Raw genomic sequence first — 23,500 nt, forward strand, 5'->3', positions numbered from 1 at the left:
ACACCTGATTTAAATGAATGGTCGTTAGCAGGCTTCTGTATAACTAGATAACGACCCATTCATTTGAATCAGGTGTGTCGGAGCAGGGAAACATCTATAACATGCAGGACAGGGGGTACTTGAGGACCAGGGTTGAGAACCACTGGGCTACAGTATAACGGTACTGTAATGCTTAAAAGCGTATGAGACCAGGAAAAACTCCCATGCTCGTCATGCTCGGACCATTTTATTGTGCACATTTACTGAACAGCATGAGTACAGTCTTCATACACACTCAAACACTAAACTCCTCACACAGTATTTACAGAGTTGATTCAGGGAAAGGCCGTGTCGTGTCTAACTAGGATTACCAATCTCATGTCACATGAATGAAAATATGGTTAGATTTGGGGAACAGAATGCAAATAAAAACCTATGCCACCAATAGAAAATGACAGTTGAGATGGTGAAAATTGATCCAGTTAGGTCAAGTGCTTGGTCTCTTTCTCTCACACACACTCTCTAATACTGTAAATAAAAAAATAAAAAAACACTTACCTGCAAGTGTTCTTTTCTAAATGATTTTCAATAGTACAATTTGGGTGATGGTGAAACCTTGCACATATGTATAGCCTTCTCCCCAAAAACGTTTCAAAATGTCAAATTTTCTACTGTATGAATACAAGTTAAAGACCATACTGAAGGAGAGGACTGCCCATTCTACTTAATTACAAGTAAAACATTAAAATAAAGTGTAGAGATCAAATAATCTGAATTTAAAAGGAAATAAGGCAATGATAAGAAAGCCTATTCTGAAATACCTTGGGGAGCATTTACTGAAGTGAAATAGAACAACTTGATTATTGAAATAAGAAGTGTACTTGTATCAAGATCCCACTTATGATTGTATAACACTGTCATTAAATCAGATTCTATGCATAGATTTGTTTTCTTTTATCCCTCTCTATGGCTGCCAAAAAAAACAAATTTTCAATTTATAAACTGATGTTGTCAACCCTTTTCACATAAAACACACTTCTCAATTTCGTTATCATCCTACAAAGGAGTCAGATGGCTGAGCGGTTAGGGAATCTGGCTATTAATCAGAAGGTTGCCGGTTCGATATCCGGCCGTGCAGAAATGATGTGTCCTTGGGCAAGGCACTTCACCCTACTTGCCTCGGGGGAATGTACTTACTGTAAGTCGCTCTGGACAAGAGCATCTGCTAAATGCCTAAATGTAAATGTACAAAGCCCACACAAAGTTCATCACTGTCACGCATGCACACGCACTTACACGAAGCAGTGGTATGTTTTGGGGGAGGGGGGTGATCTCCAATGAATACGTGTAAGTATTCAATAATAATAAAAATCAGTTGTTTATTGTTGAATTCTTGCTGGACAGAGAGGGAGTATGAAATGGCGAGCCTAGAACTGGTGTCTGTTGGAGTAAATCAGTGGTTGACAGGGGGATGCTCTTGATAGCTTGATGTGTGTGTGTGTGTGGGGGGGGGGGGGTTAAGTCTCAAGCTTCATTGTTCACAGGTTGTAGAAGTATGAGGCTAATGTATGGCAGAGGGAGATGCAGGAGGGGAGCACCAGGCACCATGTTTTTCCTCAGGTGTTGAGTGATGTCTGTAGTCTTGATGTTCACCAGGGATAGAGGGACAGGAGAATTACGCAAGGGAACGCTGGCGGGGTTTTATTCTGGGGTATAGCTGTAGAAGAGAGAGAGAAAAAGGATATACATTATTATACTTTCTGTTTACTAGTCCACTCAATCTAGTCACATTTGTAATTTTATTTTTCAATTGTTACATGTAAACCTGTCAAGTCCACGTGTAACTGCAAACATTTTTGAATACAAATATTTCGCAATATAAACTTCCAATTTCAGTTTGTGGTGCATGAATACGATTTAACCAAAGTGATTTCATACAGCCAACTTGATGTCATCACAAGTTATCCTGTTTGCCTGTTGCCGGTCATAAAGGGTGTTTGATGAATATTTAGTCCCAAAACTTGTTGATTAAATTGAAACCCAGTATACTAACATGCGTAAAGCGCAAAGGGGCCATACATTCTGTGTGATCTGCCTATGCGCAAAGGACAACCAATGCTGATATTTCAGTCGTGGAAAGACGCGTCTCACCCCTAACAGGTTGCGTGGCACGTAGCCTTCCTTGTCGTCGAGATGACCCCACCACCACTCTGTCTCGTTGTCATCTTGCCGCCGCAGAATGGTGATGGCGTCCCCTTCTGCAAACGACAGCTCGTCTGGGCTCTGGGCATCGTACTCCCAGAGGGCATACACAACGCCCTTGTTCATCACCCCCATCTTTTCCTGAACACCTGGATAGAGAGAACCCAGGCACATGACAGAATGAGTATTGAACAGTATTACAATTCTAACTAGAGAAAGTACAATTTCTGGGGAAATTGTAGGGTGTGCTTGCTTGCGTCGGTTGCAGGTGGGTCCGTCCCCTTAAGTTTTTCTCTTCTAGTGACATTTTTCAAGCATTTAGCCTACTCATATTGCGTAATTCATTAAGAACCCCCTTTGAAATAAACTACTGTAACAACGTTGTCACCGGCAGTATTTCAGATGGAATCGCAATTCAAACAGTACCATCTGCTAACTGAAAATATGCCCCCAAAAATGTAAATAAGCTATGTAAATATTTATTTAGGGAGAATTGGCTAATTCAAAAGAGGTTTGCTACGAGCAAGCTAGTTGCGGTGGCTAGCCAAACTTCACTGAGTGACGGGATTGTTTGAAAGCGCCGGAAATGAGAAAGTTTCTTTTGACATAAAGTTTAGGCTGTGGCACTGAAGCCAGCGATGCACCACACAAGCTTTAGTTTAAATACATTATTTAATGTTACATTACTTACTGTACATGCAAGTCTTGATTTGCTTAAATGTACATGTATGATTCTGCTAGTACACCACGGCACAATACTCGCTGTGCAACAGCACATCTATGCACGTTGTATCCATGCGTCGTTGCTAACGTGTGCTGACGTTGTGACGTAGGCTAGCACTGAGTATACTTTGTTGACACAAGGCACTTTTTGCCACAAAAACTTAAGTTTAGCCTAAACCGTGCAACGGAACGTAAATCCCAATAGAAGCAACACAATCGTGACCAAGACGAACATTTTGACACCGACGTTGTCTATGTACCGTAGTCCAAATATTGACTGATCCTTAGGGGTGGGAAAATAATAATAATAATAATAAGATATATGTGAGAGAACAAAGGTTGTGCCCTTGCCGAAGGCAAACCTCTTGATCTGTGGTCGAAGCCTCTACTACTATGCTATACCCACCCTTAACCCAACAATACAATGTTGAAGACAGATTCTATCCGTTTTGAATGAAACTGGCTTTTAGCTTATTTACAAAGCCGAATATATAAAGAGGGCATGTCTGGGGAGCAAAAAAAGAAAAAGGAGGCATCACCATAGAGAAACTGGGAACATTGAATGAAGCCTTCCTCCATCTCTTCACACTTGTCTGCAGCAGTTTCAACATCGCTGATGGTACTGGCAAAGATTGCAGCACCCGACTCTACCAGGACCTTGCACAGGTGCACGCTGTTACAAGACGCCGCGCAGTGCAGGGGAGTCCTGTGTACGGGCCGAACACACAGAGACACACAAACAAGTGGGGAAAAAGTATAAAATGAATTCTTATTGTGACAAGCCATGCGTGTTCCGGAACCCTATATCTAGTGCGCTACATGCACAAAGGTATGACAAGTTAAACAGTCAAAAGGCCAATGAAGCCTGTTTCCTGTATGGTGTGGGGTGGCTTACCAGCCATCACTGTCCGCAGCATTGACGTTGACACCAAAGTCGAGCAGGAACTTGACTATGTGGTGATGCCCGGCGCAGACAGAGTTATGTAATGGGGTGATGCCCTCATCATTGGGAGTGCTGGGGTTTTCCACCTGAGGACAGTGTACATGCAGGTGAGATTAAGGGCGATACCTAGGACATTTTAAGCATTGTCTGCAGATGCTTACAAAGCTAGAATTCGCAACTTTTCACAAAGCAGGGAATCTTGACTGGGTAAAACTGGGTTTTAGGGATTACATGATATATGATGTGCAGTTCTGTTAATGTTGTTGATCGAATGAAAAATCACTCGCCAGCAAATTTAACAAACTGCCAATAAGTAAAGTAGGTAAAAGGAGAAAGTGTGTGTGTGAGAGAGATAAATGTCACCTCATAGATGATTCTCTGCACCAGGTCAAACTCTCCTTCCAGTGAGGCGTCCAGCAGCAAGGCCAGGGGGTTGAATTTGACCCTGAGGCCATGGCCTGTACGCTCAGAGTTGGCCTTCTTCAAGTTAGTACGCTTCTCCTAGAGAAAGTGAAAGTTCTATTAGTGGTAAATGTGGCACATGTTCTCCTCGAAAGAGAGTTCAAAGATCCGGAGGGCATGAGTGCAATTACCTACCTAAAAAATTTACAGCGGGTGCAAAATGCTGCTGCCAGATTATTGACTAGAACCAGAAAGTTTGATCACATAACATCTACTCTCGTCTCTTTACACTGGCTCCCTATCCAAGCCAGAAGACGAGAGTAGATGTTCTGTGATCAACACTTTCTAGGTTCTAGTCAACTAATCTGGCAGCTGCCCACTTCTCCTGCACCCTATCACCCTGTAAGGACACTTAGATCTCAAGATGCTGGCTATCTGGTGGTTCCCAAAATTAATTAAAAAATGCCCTGCTGGAGGCAGGGCGTCTCATATAGAGCACCACTTCTCTGGAACAAATTACCTGTCTCAATTAAGGAGGCTGATACTGTTTCGACATTCAAAATTAGGTTAAAAACGTTCTTATTTAGTCAATTCTATGACTGCTAAGCGTCCTATGACTGCTAAAAGTATGTGTGTATGTACTTTCTATGTAAACCTGAAGTGTGTGTCTATCTGTATATTACCGTAATTTTTGGACTATAAAGGTGCATCGTTATATAAGCCGCAGCAGCTAAATGTCTGTTGTTAACTTAGCTGCTATCACAAAGAGATCAGCATAGAGATGTGGCAAGGCGTGGCAATCATTTAACCACTTAACTTTGGCTATTTTTGAAAAACCTTGAAAAAGTGTGCACCGCTAGTGGCCGTTAGCTGTAAAAATCCATATATTTTCCATAGAATCCATATATTAGCCGCACCATTATATAAGCCGCAGGGTCGAAAAATGGGAACAAAGGCGCGGCTTATAGTCCGAATATTATGGTACAATTAAAGCCTCTATATGTTCATGTTGCCCCATCTAGATTTTAAAAATAAACTAAACCTTTTACTGTATATTGTTACTGTTATAGTTTCTCTTACTAGTAGGTGACAACGGGGGACGGGGCATTCTCATACTTATTCGTATAAGTATAACTTATTTTAGAGTTCTTTCCCCTGGAACAGATTTCATGTTCAACCGAGGGGGGCTGGCGCTGTCTTAGTGTCTAGGGCTGCATCAAATAACCTTTTTTTGCTCTGCTAAATTGCTGCACTAGTCCACACTTGACCGGTGGGGATCTCATTCTAATATGACTATAACTGTTAGCTGCTCCTGGCATTCTCTAATCCCTGCTTTCCTCTCTGTCCCCGTCCCCCCCACACACACATCCCCTGTGGTGTGGGGGGTTTGAGCCGTCAGCACCTGCCTGGTCGTCGGTCTGCCAACGCTGGACCTGGTCGCCAACCGGAAACCAGTCTCCATGACGGGCAACAGCGAGTTTCCCGGTCCCATAAAAAGCGCAATACAAATACATTTTTATTTGATTTGAGTGCACAGTCCCTTTGTTTTTGAAAACCGGTCTGTGCTGTTCTCCCACTTGTCTTTCTATCTCTCTCTGCTTTCTAGTCTGCATAACCTGCATCCGGAACATCTTTTGTAAAACATTTTGAACGATCACACAATTCAAATGGGATGTAAATAAACTATGCTCTAAAAACTAATAAGTTGGGCTGTTTGTTTGTACGTATTTGTGGTGTTTTACCTAACATCTATTGGCTTTGATTAAAAAAAAATTATGGGAAAGGCTATTTTTTTACGCTAACTAGGTTGCATTTGTGTGAACGTAACAATACAAACTAAGGTGTGTGCCTCACCACTGCTGGTGAGGGCGTAGTCCCGGCATCCTCTGGAGAGCTGACCTCGAGCACCGGGCTGGGAAGCATGACCACTAGACCCTCGAGATTGTTGTTGTGGTTATCCTCAGACTCCTCCGGTTCGGGGGGATTCAAGAGGCCCTCCGGGGCCGATGCAAGGGCCTGGTTGTCGTTGGTGTCGTTTGGCGGAGGGAGAGCTTCTGAGGCTGGTCCCTCAGCGCCGGTTGTCTGTGGAGGGGGATTCCCGTTGTCGGCGTCCGCTGCCATGTTAACGCAAGGGTAGTCTGGCGGATTGGCGGGCTGATAGAAGGGTGTGCCTCCCCCGGCCCCCCCTCCCCCATTTCCCCCGACAACAGAAGTCTCTATGCCCCCCGCCAGCGTGTTAAAGCGCTGGTAGAGCAGCTTCTGGATATTGGGCCCCGCGGGGCCCTCGGGCTCCGTGATCGAGCTGCGCTTTTTCAGTGGCCGAGGGGCGTTGGCCAGCTTCTTGCGCAGCACCTCCAGGTCAACATCGCTTTGGTAGCGCAGCGGCGAGTGCACCATGGGCGTCAGCTTGGTGGGGCTCAGAGGCCGCGGGATGTTCTCGACGTTGGGAGGGGGGGCTGAGGACTCCGGGGCATGGCCACCTTCCAGATCTGTCGCTTCGCCATCGAAAGAATCTTCGTGGCCCTGGAATGCAGGGAAGGGCCCTCCTGACAGCATGAAGGGCAGAGGGGATGGGGGTGTGGAGCCCGAGTGGAGAACAGGTTTTCCATACACTGCACGCACAAAGGAAAAAATTGAAATAGTTACATAATCTGCTTGTTAGATCTTTGGGGGGGGAATGCCAATGCAACAATGAATTCAACAATGACAAAGTTTTGTTTCAATACCTGCTTTGAGAGCGGGTTTGAGAGGGTGACTCTTTGGCGCCGCCTGCTGGAGGTACATGTGGTAAATAGAGCTAGAGTTCATGGTGGCCGGGCCCTTGCGGGGCGACTGCGGCCGCGACCCTCTGTCTGGAATGAAGGGGCGAACGGCCACGGCGAGGGGCGGGTCCAGCCGCTCCCCCAGCCCTGGGGGGAAGAGCGGTGAGTTTGGCTGGAAGGTGGGGCTGGGGGGCACTGATATGCGCTGCTGAATCTGCTGAGAGGACGAGCCGGATGGGGGAGGCACACGGGGCCAGGAGGGGGCCGGGGGGTTGGGGTGAGGTCGAGGGGGAGGCACGTCTTTGCGGCGCTCCAGCGAGCTGTTGTAGGCCGCCGAGATGAGGTGCGAGCCGTAAGGCGGGGGCTGGGGCTTGGATATGGCAGGGGAGGAGACGGTCATCTTGTTTGAGTCCATCACCTTGGGAGAGGCACAGAGGAACAACATTTAAATGTCATTGACTCATTCATCAGATGCTCATATCCAACAGGAAGAAATTTCCATCTGGAAAATGATATGCAGCCCTGTAGATAAATACACTCAATCTATGCTATGATATAACGCTGGAATGATCCCACCTATGTTTTACGACCGTCAGGAAGTATAAGGCCAGCAACTGTGTAAGAGCTGCACGTTCATTAAAGATAGCTAACTAGGTACAATTCCGACACCAGAGTACATGTTTGCTACATTTGGAGAGAAATGGAGACTGACCTTGTCTGTGGTGGTACCGGAGGGGGAGCTGGGAGGTGGAGTGGTGCCTTGAGTGTCAATCTCAGACTCTCTCCAGTCTGGGGGTTTTAGCAAGGCATTGCCCTTGCCTAGTGTGGGCCAGCTGGCTTCGTTAGCTGAGAAGAGGGGAGGAGGTAAGGTAAGGACCATGAGAGTAAGAGAAGGCCTCAGGGCTAGTTTTAGGACTAGCATGGGATAAAGGAGGTTTACCAGAGCTGGGTCGAAATGGTTGCTTGAATACAAATTGCTGTTCTTGTCCACAGCTAGTGTAATGGATTGGGTGGAAGCTGGACATATTACAAACCAGATTTTTGATTGATACAAATGAACAGTGTTTATCTTTTTCAGACATGCTACACATGGTCTGGCTTAACCTGGTCTTTCACCAGGAAGGGGTGATTAATGGAATCATTAGTTGAAAACTCAATTGACAATTTGTTGTGCATTATAAAATCATCTAGATTATATATATTCCTATATTCAAGAATATAAAATAATTGGCTTGCATACAAAATTGTCAAGACTAAATGCTAAGAAAATATTTTCCAGCATGCTTGATAATTTTATTAGCTTATTATTATTTAAGTGATGCATGGTGAGTAACTAGGTGGGCTATGGAGGTCATGGAACGAAAATCTGATCAGAGCTCAAATTTACAGGTGTGGCATTACATAGGTAAATTTGACTTCAGCACTGATCACACTACATGCAGGGGAGCGCAGTGAACCTTCCCAAAGTAGCAATGCATAATAATGCAGGATCTGTTTTCTTTCTCGATGCCAGAGCATAAAGGAGCACCTATGTACATATCCCCTGTGGTGTGAGGCTGAAATTTAGAGAGCTATGAAACCCATAGTTCTTTCTATAAGCCACTAGATCCAGACAGCTAGTTTATGAGGTCAAAAGTGAAGAATCATAAACGGTGTTGGTTTGATTTTTCTTGATGTGCTTTCACATACTTCAGTGCAAATTCTACATATTCTGTCGCCTTTCTTTTTAGTGTTCATAAGAAAGACTCATTTACAAAAATCAGTGACCAAGTTGCTTGGTATTTAATTTTGTCAACAAAAAAAAAACTAACACGGCTCTAGTGCTCAACTTGCATTATAAGCAAAGTATTCTCAACTGAAGGTGCACAGGAACACAAGAAAACAGCAAAAACCATGGCACGGTCTGGAAAAAAGAAATGCAATGGATGCTGCAGTGTCAAAACAAGCATTAGCCTATTCATTTGCACCATGCATTGATTTATGGTTGAGGGTCTGTTTTACATAGACCTCAAACTTGCATAGTGGGCAATGTGTCTCAATGTCTGAGGCAAAGCAGGCATTACTGTTATAAACGTCATCAAGCACCAAAATGTCTCAGTTTGCAATTTTACTAAGTCTCATCAAATTTCATAAAAAACGATTCCCTCAATATCCCTGGTTGTTAACCAAGCTTCAGTTGGAATACAATGGCCAACTAAATCTCGCTCAGATATCTAAGAAGGTTCAAAGCAAGCCATCCCTCTGCTTAGCAACCTGCACACTCACGGGAAGGACCTTCCAAACTGGAGGGGGCCCCGGGCCCCATTTGAGCTTCTTGAAGGGGTGCCGGTACAGGGTCCACAACGATGTCTAAATCTGACACCTTCCATGAGCTGGGGGGCTTTCTCACAGAATCCGCCACTGATGGTAGTGGGTGTTCTGGCTGGTTGTTCAAGTTCTCTGTATGGAAATTATACTGCATGCTATTGGGCAGGAAAGCTATACATAAAAATGTATGGAAATGTATGTTTTGTCATCAGCTTGTACATACACTCGCATCTACTTTTTTGTTGTTGTTGATAACTCTATAGCAATACCTGTACCGTCATTAGTTATGTAACAGATACGTACAATTACTTTTTAGAACGTCTGGGACAGCATATTCGCCGGCTAGCCAAGTCTGAACAGGTTCTTTAAAATGTTTTGTCTGACTGACATTCTGGGATCACCACTCTTAATCTAGTATAGAAACAAGTTGTTGACATAACTGGATGAATTGGGCCCCAGGGATCTCAACTGATCCGAGAGAATGAAAAACCGGAGGACAAAATTTTAGTTTGTTTGGGGTTACGAGTCTCCTATGACTCTGTAATACTCCTGCTGCAATACAACTCAAATACATTTTGGCTTGGTACATATGCCCACAATCCATTATCAAATACATTTTGCACAGAAAAGGATTCTCCAGAACGTAATGCAAGTGGCAACCAGACTCAAAAAGCAGAATTAAAGAGACAGCAAAGGAAAGGTAAAAGGTGACAGCGGGCGGGGGAAGAACTCAACCACGGCACAGCAGAGCTGACAAGGAGGAATTGGGAGGGCAGTAGACAAACCTGATTTCAAGCGGGCTTGGTTGTTGGGGACGTTGACGCCCAGCGACTGGGGCTTGAGGGGGTCTGCCGGCACAGAGTACCCACTCTCCTGCGTCCCCGGCACAGGGACCTGGATGTACGGCCCCACGGCTGCCACGCGACCCACTGTCCCTGGGGCCGGCTGGGGAGACGGCGGCCGATTAGTCCGGTTGAGCTGCAGGGTTACAAGAACCACATGAACAAATAAGACAAGTGGGGTCACGTGAAGAAGGACTTCTCGAACATCTAATTTCACTTGAAACTTGCCCAAATCTTTTTATTGTTAAGCTAACTGTTTGCTGGCTAAATGGGAAGTTATCGCATTGCACTAGCTATTGTAGCTTTAATAAAAATAACGTAAATATTGTACACAGTGAACAGCGCATCAACAAATAATGAGGGTGATCTCTAATGTGTGTAGCATGTTGTGTGTGCGCGCGTGTGCTGTGCGCTCCTAGCCTTACAGGCACGTTCTCTTTTGGACGTGCCTCAGCTTTTTTCTTGTAGAGGCGGTCGCGCAGCTCGGTGATGCGCTTGTCCATCAGCGTCACCTCCACGTTGCGCTTGTTCAGCAGGTCCTTCTGCTGCTGCAGCTTGCTGTTCTGATCCTGGTTCAGCTTGTTTCTTATCTGGGGAAACGGGGAGGAAGGTGCACGCTTGATTAGTGACGCGAAACGATCCAATTGGGAGGGTGATCGTAGGCGGCAGTAGTCCATCAGTAGACTGTGATAGAGCTGATGTCGTCCATGTTTTCCTAGTATTTGTTTTACCGCTTCGATACAAAGCAAATCTCGACAGATTTGGGATACAACTAAATCATAATATACACATTTCAGGGCCCAAAACAGTAGCCTATAGCAAATTTGCTTTGCGGTTTTGGCCATGACAATTACCCGGCTCTTTTAGGAAGACTAAAGCTTTGGCCAATCAGCAGAGGTGACGACGTCACTCTACAGACCGTACAATGGGGGGGGGGGGGGGGGGGGCTGCAGGTAAGATGCACCTACAGTCTCATCTCGTGACATTTCACAGACCTGCAGCTCCTGGTAGAGTTTGCGCAGCTCCAGAGCGGCGGTATTGGACACCTGTCCTCCCAGGGCGGACTGCAGGTTGTTCAGCTTGCCTCTCCGCAGGTCCTCCAGCTGCAGGCTCAGCTGCTCCACCCGCAGCACGGCCGCCTGCAGGTCCGCCTGCTTCTCCTGGAACAACCCGCTCACCTGCTCGATCTCGGCAGCTGAGGAGAAAGGGGATGAGAGCGTAGTCCTTTAGTACCTCGTGGATCGGAGAGCGCAGGAGAAAGGCCGCAGCAGCAATGTCTAACCCGTGACCAGTGGTATGAGGGGAGTGAAACTTCAGTTGAAGAGAGTTGATTCATGATGAATCGATAAATACATGTTGCTTTTTTACAAAGGAAGTGTCAGCTTGTAGCTGAGTACAGCGGAAACAAACTCTCTCCAAAATGGAGTTTAAGTGTCTTTTCATTTTGTGCCACTCTTACTGTGCTTAGCTAGCCCTTATAAAACCTTTGTTTCCTTTTACAAAGTTAAGGGCATTGGTTTTCATGACTCTGATGGGATCTGCTCAGAGCTAAAGGGGTAGAAAAAAAGAGAGAGAAAAAGTAAAGAGGCCAGACTTGTCATGCAAAGTATTCTTCAAATCCCAGATGATCTTAATTGTAAGAATGCCTAGCCTTAAGCATATTACTTGAACAGATATGTCTACGTTCAAGACTAATCAGGGTTGAATTTAACTCCAGAGACCAAGACCAAGTATATGTGTGTGAGTACGTACACAGGTTGAGACTGTGTGTGAGTATGTAGTACGTACACAGGTTGAGACTGTGTGTGAGTATGTAGTACGTACACAGGTTGAGACTGTGTGTGAGTATGTAGTACGTACACAGGTTGAGACTGTGTGTGAGTATGTAGTACGTACACAGGTTGAGACTGTGTGTGAGTATGTAGTACGTACACAGGTTGCCATTGATGACTTTGCTGTAGTCAACCTGGCCCCTCATGGCACGGATCTTCTTGAGTTTGGCCTCCTGGTTCTCCACGCGGTCCTTCAGCCTCTGCAGCTTCTCTGTCTCAGACACTGACTGCTGCTGCCGTCTCTCCTGCTGCTTCAGGTAGCGCAGACGCTGCTCCTAGACGCACACGGGACGCTTCCGATTATTCAAATGGAACGTTTGTCTTCACTGCTCTAGATTTCCATCTAATATGCAGTTGGGCATACATGAATCAAAACCATATATGGGTAGTTTGGCTTTTGAATATTTTCTAGGATTTACTACTACAGGGTTCTTGCAGGTTTCAGCAAGTCAAATTTAAGACCTTTTTAAGACATTTTAAGACCATAAAGACTGAAATTTAAGACCTACACGATGCATTACCCACATTTTATTTCAATGAATTCAGTCATTGAAAAAGTATAAATGTAATTTACAGATAAAACAATCACATTAGTAATTTTTTAATATTTTTTAGGCAAAGTTTGCAGCGAGCCTTGTACCTGGAGCTGGGTACCGCTTGTAACCAACAGCGGAAATCGCTGTGATCTAGCCATGTCTCGTTGAAAGTACACTTTCCCATTTTCCACACGTAGCCGGACTTTAACAAACTCTGAGGAAGCGCAGACGTATTTCGCGGGCATGTATTGCATTTATAACAGGATTTGTAGTTTTATCACCGTGTACATACAAACACAAATATCCCCCAGAAAGAACTACAACACACCGAACCAACGTTCTAAGGGCAGCGTTCTGCTGGTTTCGTTTGTAGAGATCCGCTTTGTAGGCTGCGACTCAATACTTTTTTGCTACTTTGTCATAACTTTCTGCGGCCAGCGGTTTTGGAAATGGACGAGGGTAAAACCTTTTTTAGACCTGACTAAATGAAATTTAAGACCTCGGATGAAAATATGGCCGTTTTTAAGACGTTTTAAGGCCTTAAATTTAAAGTTCCGAATTTTAGACTTTTTAAGACTTTTTAAGACCCCGCGGGAACCCTGTACTATATAATTTACCCAAATGTTTATGGCAGAATGTAGATTTTATTGTATTTTTATGAAAAGATCTTACTAGATCCTATTGTACCTTTAAATACACACAAACAGATCATTCGGGGTCTGAGACCCCTCAGATACAAATAAGATAAGTCAATAAGACGTTCTTAGATCAGATGAGGGCCCCATCAAAATATAGTATAGTTCTCAACTCTACATTTTCTTCATTCACTTACACCAAAAAAGATTTTTCGATAAATTGTATGCGATTCACCTACAAAGACTATCCCTAGGTAGTAGTACAACATGGCAAAATTTACAAGTTCGAATTTTAACATGCAACAAAGATAATATCAACACCAATTCATAATCAAAAAGGTGTTACCTTAGCGACAAGCATCTGCTGTTGCACCTCAATTTGTTGCTGCTGCCGTGTGGCCATCTCCTGCAGCTCTGACAGCGTGAGCTCCACACGGGGGCTCCCCACCTAACACACACACACACACGATCCATCAACTTGGGGCTTCCCTACCTGTTTTCATTGGTAGCCTGTATAAAAGGTTTCAAATATAGTCACGTTTAAAGGTGAACCCAGATGGTGGGTACATAAAATAGCACAACGTATGTCAGTATGTGGAGCTGCAACAGTAATCGTGCGTGCACACCCAGCAGTGTGGATACGGACACTAAAATAGAAGGTGACCTATTGCTCGTGGATACATCTGACATACAACTCAATCAGTAAATCCAATAGCTTTGTTTCATGCCAGCACATGATGCTGGTCTCCGAACCAATAATGAATTGTAGTAGAACACATTAGCTGGATAGAAACTACAGATGTTAGTTCTACCTCCCGGTAAAGCTCACCACTGGGACATGATGATGCCTGCTATCAATGTCCTGTCATAACCCCTCAGTTAAATGTGCACTTTGGCCACATACAGGAACATTCATATAGCCACAATGTGCTTTCTAAAAAAGACAACAAAAAAGATGTCACTCTCCAAGGACTCACTGTATGCAAGTAAGACAGCACAGTAAGTGTGGGATGGGATTAACCAAAGGAGGATAAGTGATGAGAGACAACAGGTTCATAGATAACTAAAAAGCCATCACACAGTCATGGCAATCATGCCACGTTGTCTATGAATATTTCCTTACCCAAGGCCTGGTCTCTCTTCCCTAGAAGCAGCGAGTATTTCTTGTCGTGGTGCTGGATGAATTAAGTATGCGCACTGACGCGATATAGATGTAGAGCAGATGACTGGAGAGAGTGTGCTGGAGATGAGACGGAACTGGGGGAGTGACTAAGCCAAAGCGAGTCACGCTCGGGGGAGAAAGCTACATGCGCGCGGCGTCCATGCAAGCGCGTGGCGAGTCTTGCGCGTTCGCGAGACCGTGTTGCGTTTGAGAACGAGAGAATGAAGCAACTTACACGCATGGCCACTCAGTGGCTGTCTAACGGACAAATCACAGAGAGCACGGAACCAGGCAAGTTAGTGCCTCTACCAACCATTCAAAGTGACATTGAATGATTCTTTACACAGTTCACCAATTTAACCACGTTACCATTGGTACTTAGAGCAACGTCACCCAGGTATTTGCAAATTGTAACGTGCTCTGGGCCTGACCCAAATGAAAACCAGAATGTCATTGTCATTGCACTGTTAGATACATCCCAAAATCACGCTTGAGTCTTCTACTCAGACTTATTGAGCTATGGTCCACATCTTCATTTTACACTGATCTTTTACAAACTAGACATTGGCCAACTGGAAATGATCGATTTCCTAGCTGAGGGGTCTTAACAGATGCAGGGTCAGCAGCTCTGTCAGAGGTGGGCTGCACATCTATCAGAACCCCAGGGCAACTGGTTCACTCCTTTTTAGAAAACATCCTGTGTATGTTGTGTGTGTAGGCCGTCGGTCAGGCAACTCTAACATTGCTCACAGAAACCAACTAATGAGGAACTGGATCACACTACACTCACACTACACACAACTGGATAGTGTGTATTAGATAAGAAAGACAGAAGGTGTGTCATGCTGCCGTCTCTTGAGAAGGGAAGGGAAATAAATAAACAATTTGGCATCTCGTGACGTTCTAGTTCTTACCCAAATCCCCCCTAAGGTTAAATTAGTTCCGCTCCCTTGACCACGGCAGCTTCCCGTTCTGGAATCTGGGACGGGGGGGGATAATGGACTGGATACACACTTCACGGAGTGCTTATGAGGCCAACTCGAACTGAGAGATACATTACAGCTCACACAGTTAATATGGGACGGGGCGGCATACTTCTAAGAACCGGATTCACACAGCGTTGGATAAAACTACAACATACTGTGATCCATTCCCTTATTGTAAGTAGGAGAGGTAATGTGTTTGCTGGCATTTTAAGTTCCATTTATAGAGAGTACTGTAGTACCGAAATGAATGCATTGTCTATATTATTTGGCCATCTCTGGTGCACTGGTCAGGTCAGGCAGCCATGCCACCTGACAGTCCCCAACTGCATCAGTCACCCAGGGAGGCTGAACTGCTCAACCTCTCTTTAACCCAGATAACCCGCTGGCCACGCACATCAGTACTGACAACAGATCAGTACCTGCTGACAATGGACCAATACCTAGATATAGATCATGATGGAGACAGAGATGTCTCAGAGATATTCTGAAAGTATATATATGTTATATAGGGAGTCAGGTGGCTGAGCGGTTAGGGAGTCGGGCTATTGATCAGAAGGTTGTTGGTTCGATTCCCGGCCACGCCAAATGACGTTGTGTCCTTGGGCAAGGCACTTCACCCTACTTGCCTCGGGGGGAATGTCCCTGTACTTACTGTAAGTCGCTCTGGATAAGAGCATCTACTAAATGTAAATGTATATTGTGGACACTCGATTCTGATTTGTTGGAGGGGTACATGAATTGCATAACCACACTTGTCGATGTTGTTTAGACTACTGTATATGCTGGTCTGACCAGCAAGGTTCGTGTACATATGTCATGATTTTGCAGCATCAATTAGGGAAATAATTCTCGTTGACTCGTTCATAATTCATACTTCTTCATCAGGCCATGTGACCAGGAAAAGTCCATTGTTGTGGTTTGGTCAGCACAGCCATTAAAAATCTGTATGGCATTTAGACTAGGAAAGAAGTGAGGCCTCTGAGTCACTATTTTAGTAGAGGTTTCCCTGCAACAGCCATGTAAACACAGCCTCTGGTATACTTTGCTTCAGTAAGCGATGAGTCCATCTAATAGTCCCTGGATTTACAATTGAAAATACTCGAGAATATTATGTTTGTGTTTTTGATGTGCATTGTGAGCTTTTACCCCATTCTCATTCTTTTCTCCACTGCTTCCAGCCCTGCGGTTGGCCTGCTCTTGAGACTGCTGGCTCCCTGCAAAGAGTAAGATGTACACAGCAGGAAAATACACTTAATTAATAATGGTCCCTTCAAACCAACCGATGCAGCACAAAGTAGACAATACAAAGCCAAAAGGATTTGAAGCTTGTATTCTAGTTTAGAGCCAGAGAATGCAGAAGGTGTGTGAATATGTTGCCATCACGGTATGATGTTAAAAACTCTCCACAATTTTATCAGAACGCAAATCGGTTTTGCACTGCTCCTCTGTTTAAACAGTCAAATGCTGAAACATTGACTCATGGGAAGCTGATGACACGTGATGTCACATGACAGGCCAACGTACCCGTGCTACAATGTCGAGGTGCCTAATTTACATTTACATTTAGTCATTTAGCAGACGCTCTTATCCAGAGCGACTTACAGTAAGTACAGGGACATTCCCCCTGAGGCAAGTAGGGTGAAGTGCCTTGCCCAAGGACACAACGTAATTTTGCACAGCCGGGAATCGAACCGGTAACCTTCAGATTACTAGCCCGACTCCCTTACCGCTCAGCCACCTGACTCCCTAGAAGTCTGAGATTGTTAGTCCGATGACCAGACCATGCTTATGTTAGCATGAAAGTATTTATTTTTGAAATAATTTTTTATAACATTTATTAAAAACTAGCAGCATACAAATATATTGATATTGTTAGCTTCCATATCCTCTGGCTCAGAGGCTGAAACACATCATCTCATAAATTCAGCAAGACGTTCGCCACTCATTCCTGATCTGTCACCCAAGCTTGACCATCTGATAACCAGGCACAGCAGTGGGTTTCCTGGCCGTTCCACTTTCCTGTTTATCTCTGCAGCAGTAACCCAAGTAAGACATCAGTGACTGCAAACACCAACTAAGATAAACTGCCAGACAAAAATGGCTTCTTAATCAACCTCTGACAGCACAGCACATCTAAGACACCTGCGTGTCTTCGAGTGTCTGTGTGCTTGGGCAATGACAGACATGCCTTTTGATTTCATAGCGTCCAAGTAAGTGTGGAGTTTAGCCCGCCCACCTTGATCACTGCTCTCGGTTGGTGACTCTTCGTGTCTGAGGAAGAACTTCACCTCTTGTTTACGAGGGCCCCACTTCTGCAAGTGCTCATACATCATGTGTTCAAATGGAATGGCTCGCTCTGTAAAGACAAATTTAAGACTCCGTAAGTTCTCTGTTTGAATTATAATTACATGATACACCGGACATAAAATCACAGTGTTGGGAAGAGATTGGTGACTGAACCAAGACATGCGTTTTTTCATTCTAAAATTTGAATACTCAAATGTTTGTCTCCACAGAAATGTGTTGCAGACAGCAAACAACCTGTTAAAGTAGGGCCATAGTTTGTAAGGTTGAAACCTAAGTGAAAGAGGAATGCTAACACTTGCATTGTCTGAACGATCCATCAACAATATCCACTGTGACAAACTCCTGTATCATCAGTGTTTGGGTTTTTTGTGCAAAGCACACTGAGGGAAAGTGGGTGCTTGGTTGTCAGGTCAAAGTCAATTCTGATTGTGTAATACAAATAACCTGCAACGACGACCCACCATTAAGCTGCATTTTTTCCCTCATTAAGTCAAATAGAATGTACTCCTTTCAAATGAGAGTGCTATAAAAGTGTCATCATTCCCCTACCATTGCCTCGCCACACTTCAGCCAGATGGCAGCCGCTCTCTCCAGGCTCCTTGCAAAACTCCACCACATCACGGCATGAGGTTTCTGGGGTGATGGGTACCTCCGTTAAAGCCTGCTCTCCATCACTGAGGTACACTGTCAAGATCATCTGAAAGAGGAAAAAAATAGCAAGAGAATTAGATCAAGCAAGCCTTTTTTCAGCTGGGACCATTTTTTCCTGGTAGGATTTTTTCAGTCCCCTTTAAACATGGTGTGTAATAATGAGGTCCTCTGAGAGCTGTTTAGCAACACATACAGCCCAGTGCCAGTGGAATGTCAATTTGAACATTTTTGGAGCGTACAGGCACTTTCAAGCCAACTCGGTTCCAGCAATTTTGTTCCAGCCAATCGCCTTCAGCAAGGCGTGCCTTCCTTGGTGAGGCGTACCTTTCTCATTGTCTTATTTTGTGTCATTCAAACTTCAGCTGAAGGAAAGTGTAGAAGTCCAGACTAGAATTAGGGGCACCCTTTCTCATATTGTTCAATTTATTTTACAATGTTACCAAGTGCAGCTTTAAACTAAACTGCCAATTATCACTGCAGAAACACTAGATTTGTCCTAATAGAGTGCTGTTGATTGCAGGTTTTTTGTACCTCTGGATTTCATACTAGAGGTTGCCTCCTTTTTAGCTTTGTGTCAGCTTATATCAAACCCATAGTTCCCTGGGTGTTTCAAAACATGACTTTCCTGCACCACCAAGCACTTATTCTGGACTGCCTCCATGTGTACTGATCTCAAACCGAAGCACATTAAATGGCGCAATAAAATAAAATTCCCTGATGCGTAATCCATATGACCCAAATCTGAAGCATGTGTCAACGAGAGAGCACACACAAAAATACCGCAATGTCTTGAACTAATGTGACAATAACTAAAACAATCTACACACCATTGAGCAGAAACACATTATAGATTCTACAGACAATCTGTTACAATTATACTCACACTTCAAGCGATTTATTTTAAATAACCTTACAAATACAATCATTCCATGAGCACAGATAGGCTATGGATCTATTTAGGATACATAATTAAAGTTCATCACAACAATAGGTATTCAGAAATCCCAATATCTGGACAGCAACAATGTATCTATGAGCAAAACCAAGTGAATGATTTAAGCTAATGTTGTGATAATAAATCCATTACTGGATATAGCCTATTTGGACAGGAAAGTACTAATATTGCAGAATCCTTCATAGACACCAGACATGTTAAGGCATTTAGTCAGGATAGACTATTATTTCACTAAGAAATGTATGATGTACATCACACATGTATGCCAACATAGCCAAGACTCATTTACATTTTCATGCAACAATGATGATGTCAATCACCTTAAAGTGTCAATTTCCGCAATCACTTCAAGCTCAGACTACATTTACATTACATTTAGTCATTTAGCAGACGCTCTTATCCAGAGCGACTTACAGTAAGTACAGTAAGTAGAGGGCCATTCCCCCCTGAAGCAAGTAGGGTGAAGTGCCTTGCCCAAGGACACAACGTCAGTTGGCATGACCGGGAATCGAACTGGCAACCTTCGGATTACTAGCCCGATTCCCTCACCGCTCAGCCACCTGACTCCCCGGTAGACTAATATCCAAATGTAGCGCAAGCGATGACAAATCACACTGAATTTCAAGAGGGCAGTGATCTCACCTTGAGGGAAAAACGTGTTGCCCTCGCTAAGTTCCGTCTGCCCGTAGGCTTTGACCCTTTGAATGCCACCTGTCTCCTGCCCTCATTCTGGGGGTGGTGGACCTTCTTAGTCCAAGTGTTTCGGTCTTTTGAGAGGCTGACCAGGCTCCTTAGCACTACTGTCACAAACTTCTTCATTTTAACATTCGGACTTCAAATACTCAGCATTCAATGAAACTAGGAAAGACGAGCGGGAAACGCCAGTAGCCCACAAGTAAAAAGGTTTGCAGACGTGAGCTCTGCAAAACAGCATTAGTCTCCTTTGTGTAAAGGCATGCTGTGTGTGCATCCACTGAAGGACAGAGGCAAGGAGAGAGAGAGAGAGAGAGAGAGAGAGAGAGAGAGAGAGAGAGAGAGAGAGAGAGAGAGAGAGAGAGAGACGTGTTTTTGGCCGCAAGCTCCCCTTTTTGAATAAGGCTCCACTTCGGTGTGTTATGACAGTGCAACCAAATTATCAAATAAGATTGAGTTGACCAGGCTGTGACAGGGTAGACCTACTACAGAGAACAGCTACTGATCCCAGCAAGCAAGTCCTACATTTTGAAAATGACTGTTTACTGATTCAAGCAAGGGTCTATTGTACAGACGTGGACAGAGAACCAAAATGGCAAACTGAAGAGTGCATGCCGCTGCCTGCTTCTTGGTTATATGATTACAATGGTTATTACTCTGAACATTTCATTCAAAGGGATATACCAAACTGAAGTGCAAAAAGTGAGGTTTGAGTCTCAAATAAAAACACTAACTTAAGAGCCAATTGTCCTCATGATTCTAAGTTCTCATGACAGGATCCATTAACATTTGAAAAGCTCTGCAGTAAGAAAGATGACAATTTAGACAAGTGCATTAGGGAAGAAAAATATATAATAGATAAAAGGTCACCAAACAGGTGGGGCTCTTGAATAAGTCAAGAGCTGATTTATTTTCTCTATTCATGATCAACTTTGACAGACTCTGAGCCAGTCAGGTACATTGAGTCACACAGCCTTGGGCATAAAAGCTCCTTACACAGTAAGGCACTCGAGAACCAAACAAGGCAATTACAAACCAACCAAAAGTATGATTTCCGTCCTCAGACAGAAAATAATTCAATCTAACCATATTTTTACCAGTGCAATAACTGAATATGATATATAACAGGCTATAGAAGCTAATTCTGATTATTTGTATGGAGTATGGAGGAAAGTATTAGAATATCAAAATGTGGAAATAGTCTTGTATTTAGTATCAATATTAACTTCCTGTAAAAGGCAGCTGTTCATGGACATGCAAGACTTGCAGTCACCATAAAGCTGTATCACACAACGCTTACAATGTGTGACAATTGTATCAAAGTAAATAGTTCTCAGTTGTGCCAACAGGATGGTACTGTAAGCTACAATGACAGCAAAATTATTTGTACAACTGACAATTTGTTAATGTTCTGTAACAATATATTGCCCATATTGCAAGGTAACAGCTTTATAAAAAAGTAAGCTTCATTTTTTTTCTTTGTAAACATAATATCGTAAGTATTTGTAAACACAATTTAGGCTACTTGTCATAACAACAAGTTAGAAATATTCTAGAAAAAGGTTTGACAATTCAAAAAAAAGCTTGCGGGTCACATTCGAGTTGTGTTTATTCAAAAGCAAAACAGCAACTGAATGTTCAAGAGGTGTACAAATAGGCAAACAAAATCAAGAAATGTTGGTATAGGCTTGGATAATGTTATCAGTGTCTGTGTTTCAGTAAATCATTTTAATATCAATGTATCCCTTGCTCTGATTTCATTCGGTCTGTCCACCAAACACAAAGTAGCACCAAAACATCATATTGTAATACTTTTTAGGAATGACAGTTTCCTCACCGGCATCATATTTGCGGCTCGGTTGGTGTCAGGAGGAGAGGCACATAACAGCACTAACGTTGGGTAGCTTGAAGTTCAACCAGGGAGTGGTGACGTTCACTTGCAAATTTGCAATGCCCACCGCTGCAGCATCCTCAAGCCCAAACAAGTAAAGGAATGGTCCACCCTGTCCGATGCGCTGTTGTTGCTTCGACGCCAGTCCTCTGCAAAATACATCACAATTAGCTCTAGTTTACTAGACAACTGAGAGTTGGCATAATTGATCGCATGATTTACGCTATTGTGGTTAGCCATACAATTATCCGGACACGTTCCTGTAGCGTTAATTGTCACGTTAGTGTGATAGTTAGCCATTTCATCATGGCTAGCAACCACGACCAACTTTGTTGGACGTACATGCCATGGCAGAGGGACTCGAGAGTACCAGTACGTAGGTAGGTCTAGCCTACATGTTGCCGTACATCGAGTGTGTGGGCCCAACGTCAAAACAATGTCAGTCACAAATCGCAAAACAGCTTTATCAAACGTAAAAACAAAAACCCCGTCGTTTAGTGATACGTTTAGCCTAAGGTTTTGAACATTTAAGTTGGTTCGAAATGACAGGATGCATTTAGATGGCTAGCCTACCGCATTGGCTTGGGTTCAGCAGTCTGATTGCTAAGCTAGTACTAGCTAGTAGCCTAGTACTGGTAAATCCATTGCCTCTTTGGCAATTTGGCTAGCCAAAGCAGCCAAAGTAGCAGAGTATATTTTTTGTAATGATCGCAAGCATTTCAAACTGCTTGTGAAAAGCTAAATTATAAAATCAAAACGTAAGGTTTGATTTGCGATTAGGCTACAAACGATTGTGGCTTTAATTAGCTAGCTACAGTAGAGCTAGTCAACCCAAAAATCGACCAGATAGTAGATAGCCTAGCCACGGTAGCTATCTGAAACACTCACTATTTAATGACATATGTAGCTCTACCGCGTTGTTATACTAGATTGGCTAGTATAACAACGTAATTTCAGCACAGATCTTAAAGACAATCCACGATTAAGTAAATTATGGATGGTGGATAACTGTCAATATTAGTACCCGATGTAAGTAGTTAGCTCGTGCTTGTATACGGGCTAATTTCAATTAGCTAGGACTAGCTAGTAGCTAGCTAAACAAACTGCGAACTGGGGTTGTTTAGCCTGCTGTTTCGGCTAGCTAGACTAGCTCAGGGAAGCACATTCAGAAACGAGAAAGCTGCCAAACTCACCTCCTAACAATGATTCCGTTTTGGATTAATCGAATTTCGGGAAATATTGCCGGCTTGCCTTTAAATTTCAAGGTTAGAGAAGAGTACTGTATATATTTAATCTGTTGACGTGAGAAAACATACCCCCGCCCTGCAGTACGCTGCCACGCAGTGATGTCACGTTGACTCGGAATGTAAAAAATGTGAGCTGCACCACAGAGAAAGTTGATAACAAGTAGGAGGTTGACCTGTACAATCACAGAAAAGGGTGAGAGGATGGTGGTTACACATTTCTACACTTGTTCGTTATTGAACTATTTACTTATTTCATTTTGAGAAGAAAGAGGAATTGATTAATTACACAATAAGATGATGTCCCTACTTTTTGTGTGTTATCTTTTTGAAGGTGATGCATGTTTGGATGGTATAGCTTAATATATTTAGTAACAATAAAAAAATATTTTTTTTATCTCTAGGGTATGCTATTATTGGTCTGTGACAGTGAGTCACAAACCGACCA

General features: G+C 43.6%; 1 protein-coding gene across 4 annotated transcripts; it reads right to left on the bottom strand.

Moving 5' to 3' along the window:
- Positions 1-210: 210 nt before the first annotated feature.
- On the bottom strand, positions 211-23,239 carry ppp1r13bb (protein phosphatase 1, regulatory subunit 13Bb). Of its 4 annotated transcripts, XM_062467614.1 has the most exons (19): positions 23,002-23,143; positions 21,755-21,957; positions 18,168-18,315; positions 17,548-17,667; positions 16,458-16,525; positions 13,510-13,611; positions 12,093-12,267; positions 11,156-11,355; positions 10,610-10,750; positions 10,104-10,296; positions 9,277-9,411; positions 7,724-7,857; positions 6,976-7,429; positions 6,104-6,861; positions 4,211-4,348; positions 3,800-3,933; positions 3,444-3,610; positions 2,131-2,330; positions 211-1,696 (listed from the first exon to the last, which is right to left on the bottom strand). In XM_062467614.1, exons 2-19 carry the CDS (start codon positions 21,761-21,763, stop codon positions 1,655-1,657), a joined length of 3,318 nt encoding a protein of 1,105 aa, XP_062323598.1. In that variant the 5' UTR covers positions 21,764-21,957; positions 23,002-23,143; the 3' UTR covers positions 211-1,654. The 4 variants fall into 4 exon arrangements, with proteins under 4 accessions (XP_062323598.1, XP_062323595.1, XP_062323596.1 ...); XM_062467611.1 differs by lacking the exon at positions 9,277-9,411 and having other exon boundaries at positions 10,586-10,750; positions 23,125-23,239; XM_062467612.1 differs by lacking the exon at positions 9,277-9,411.
- Between the last annotated feature and the right edge of the window lie 261 nt (positions 23,240-23,500).

The sequence above is a fragment of the Osmerus eperlanus genome, chromosome 8 (genome assembly GCF_963692335.1).
Source record: "Osmerus eperlanus chromosome 8, fOsmEpe2.1, whole genome shotgun sequence".
Taxonomy (NCBI): domain Eukaryota; kingdom Metazoa; phylum Chordata; class Actinopteri; order Osmeriformes; family Osmeridae; genus Osmerus; species Osmerus eperlanus.

What these genes read in the sequence shown, in the direction of transcription:
- ppp1r13bb (XM_062467614.1), bottom strand. An exon ending in GAGAAAAGAATGAGAATGGG is followed by an intron (nt 13,612 to 16,457) that starts GTAAAAGCTCAC and finishes TGTGTGTGTTAG; the next exon opens with GTGGGGAGCCCCCGTGTGGA. An exon ending in AGTCATCAATGGCAACCTGT is followed by an intron (nt 11,356 to 12,092) that starts GTACGTACTACA and finishes CTTTCTCCTCAG; the next exon opens with CTGCCGAGATCGAGCAGGTG.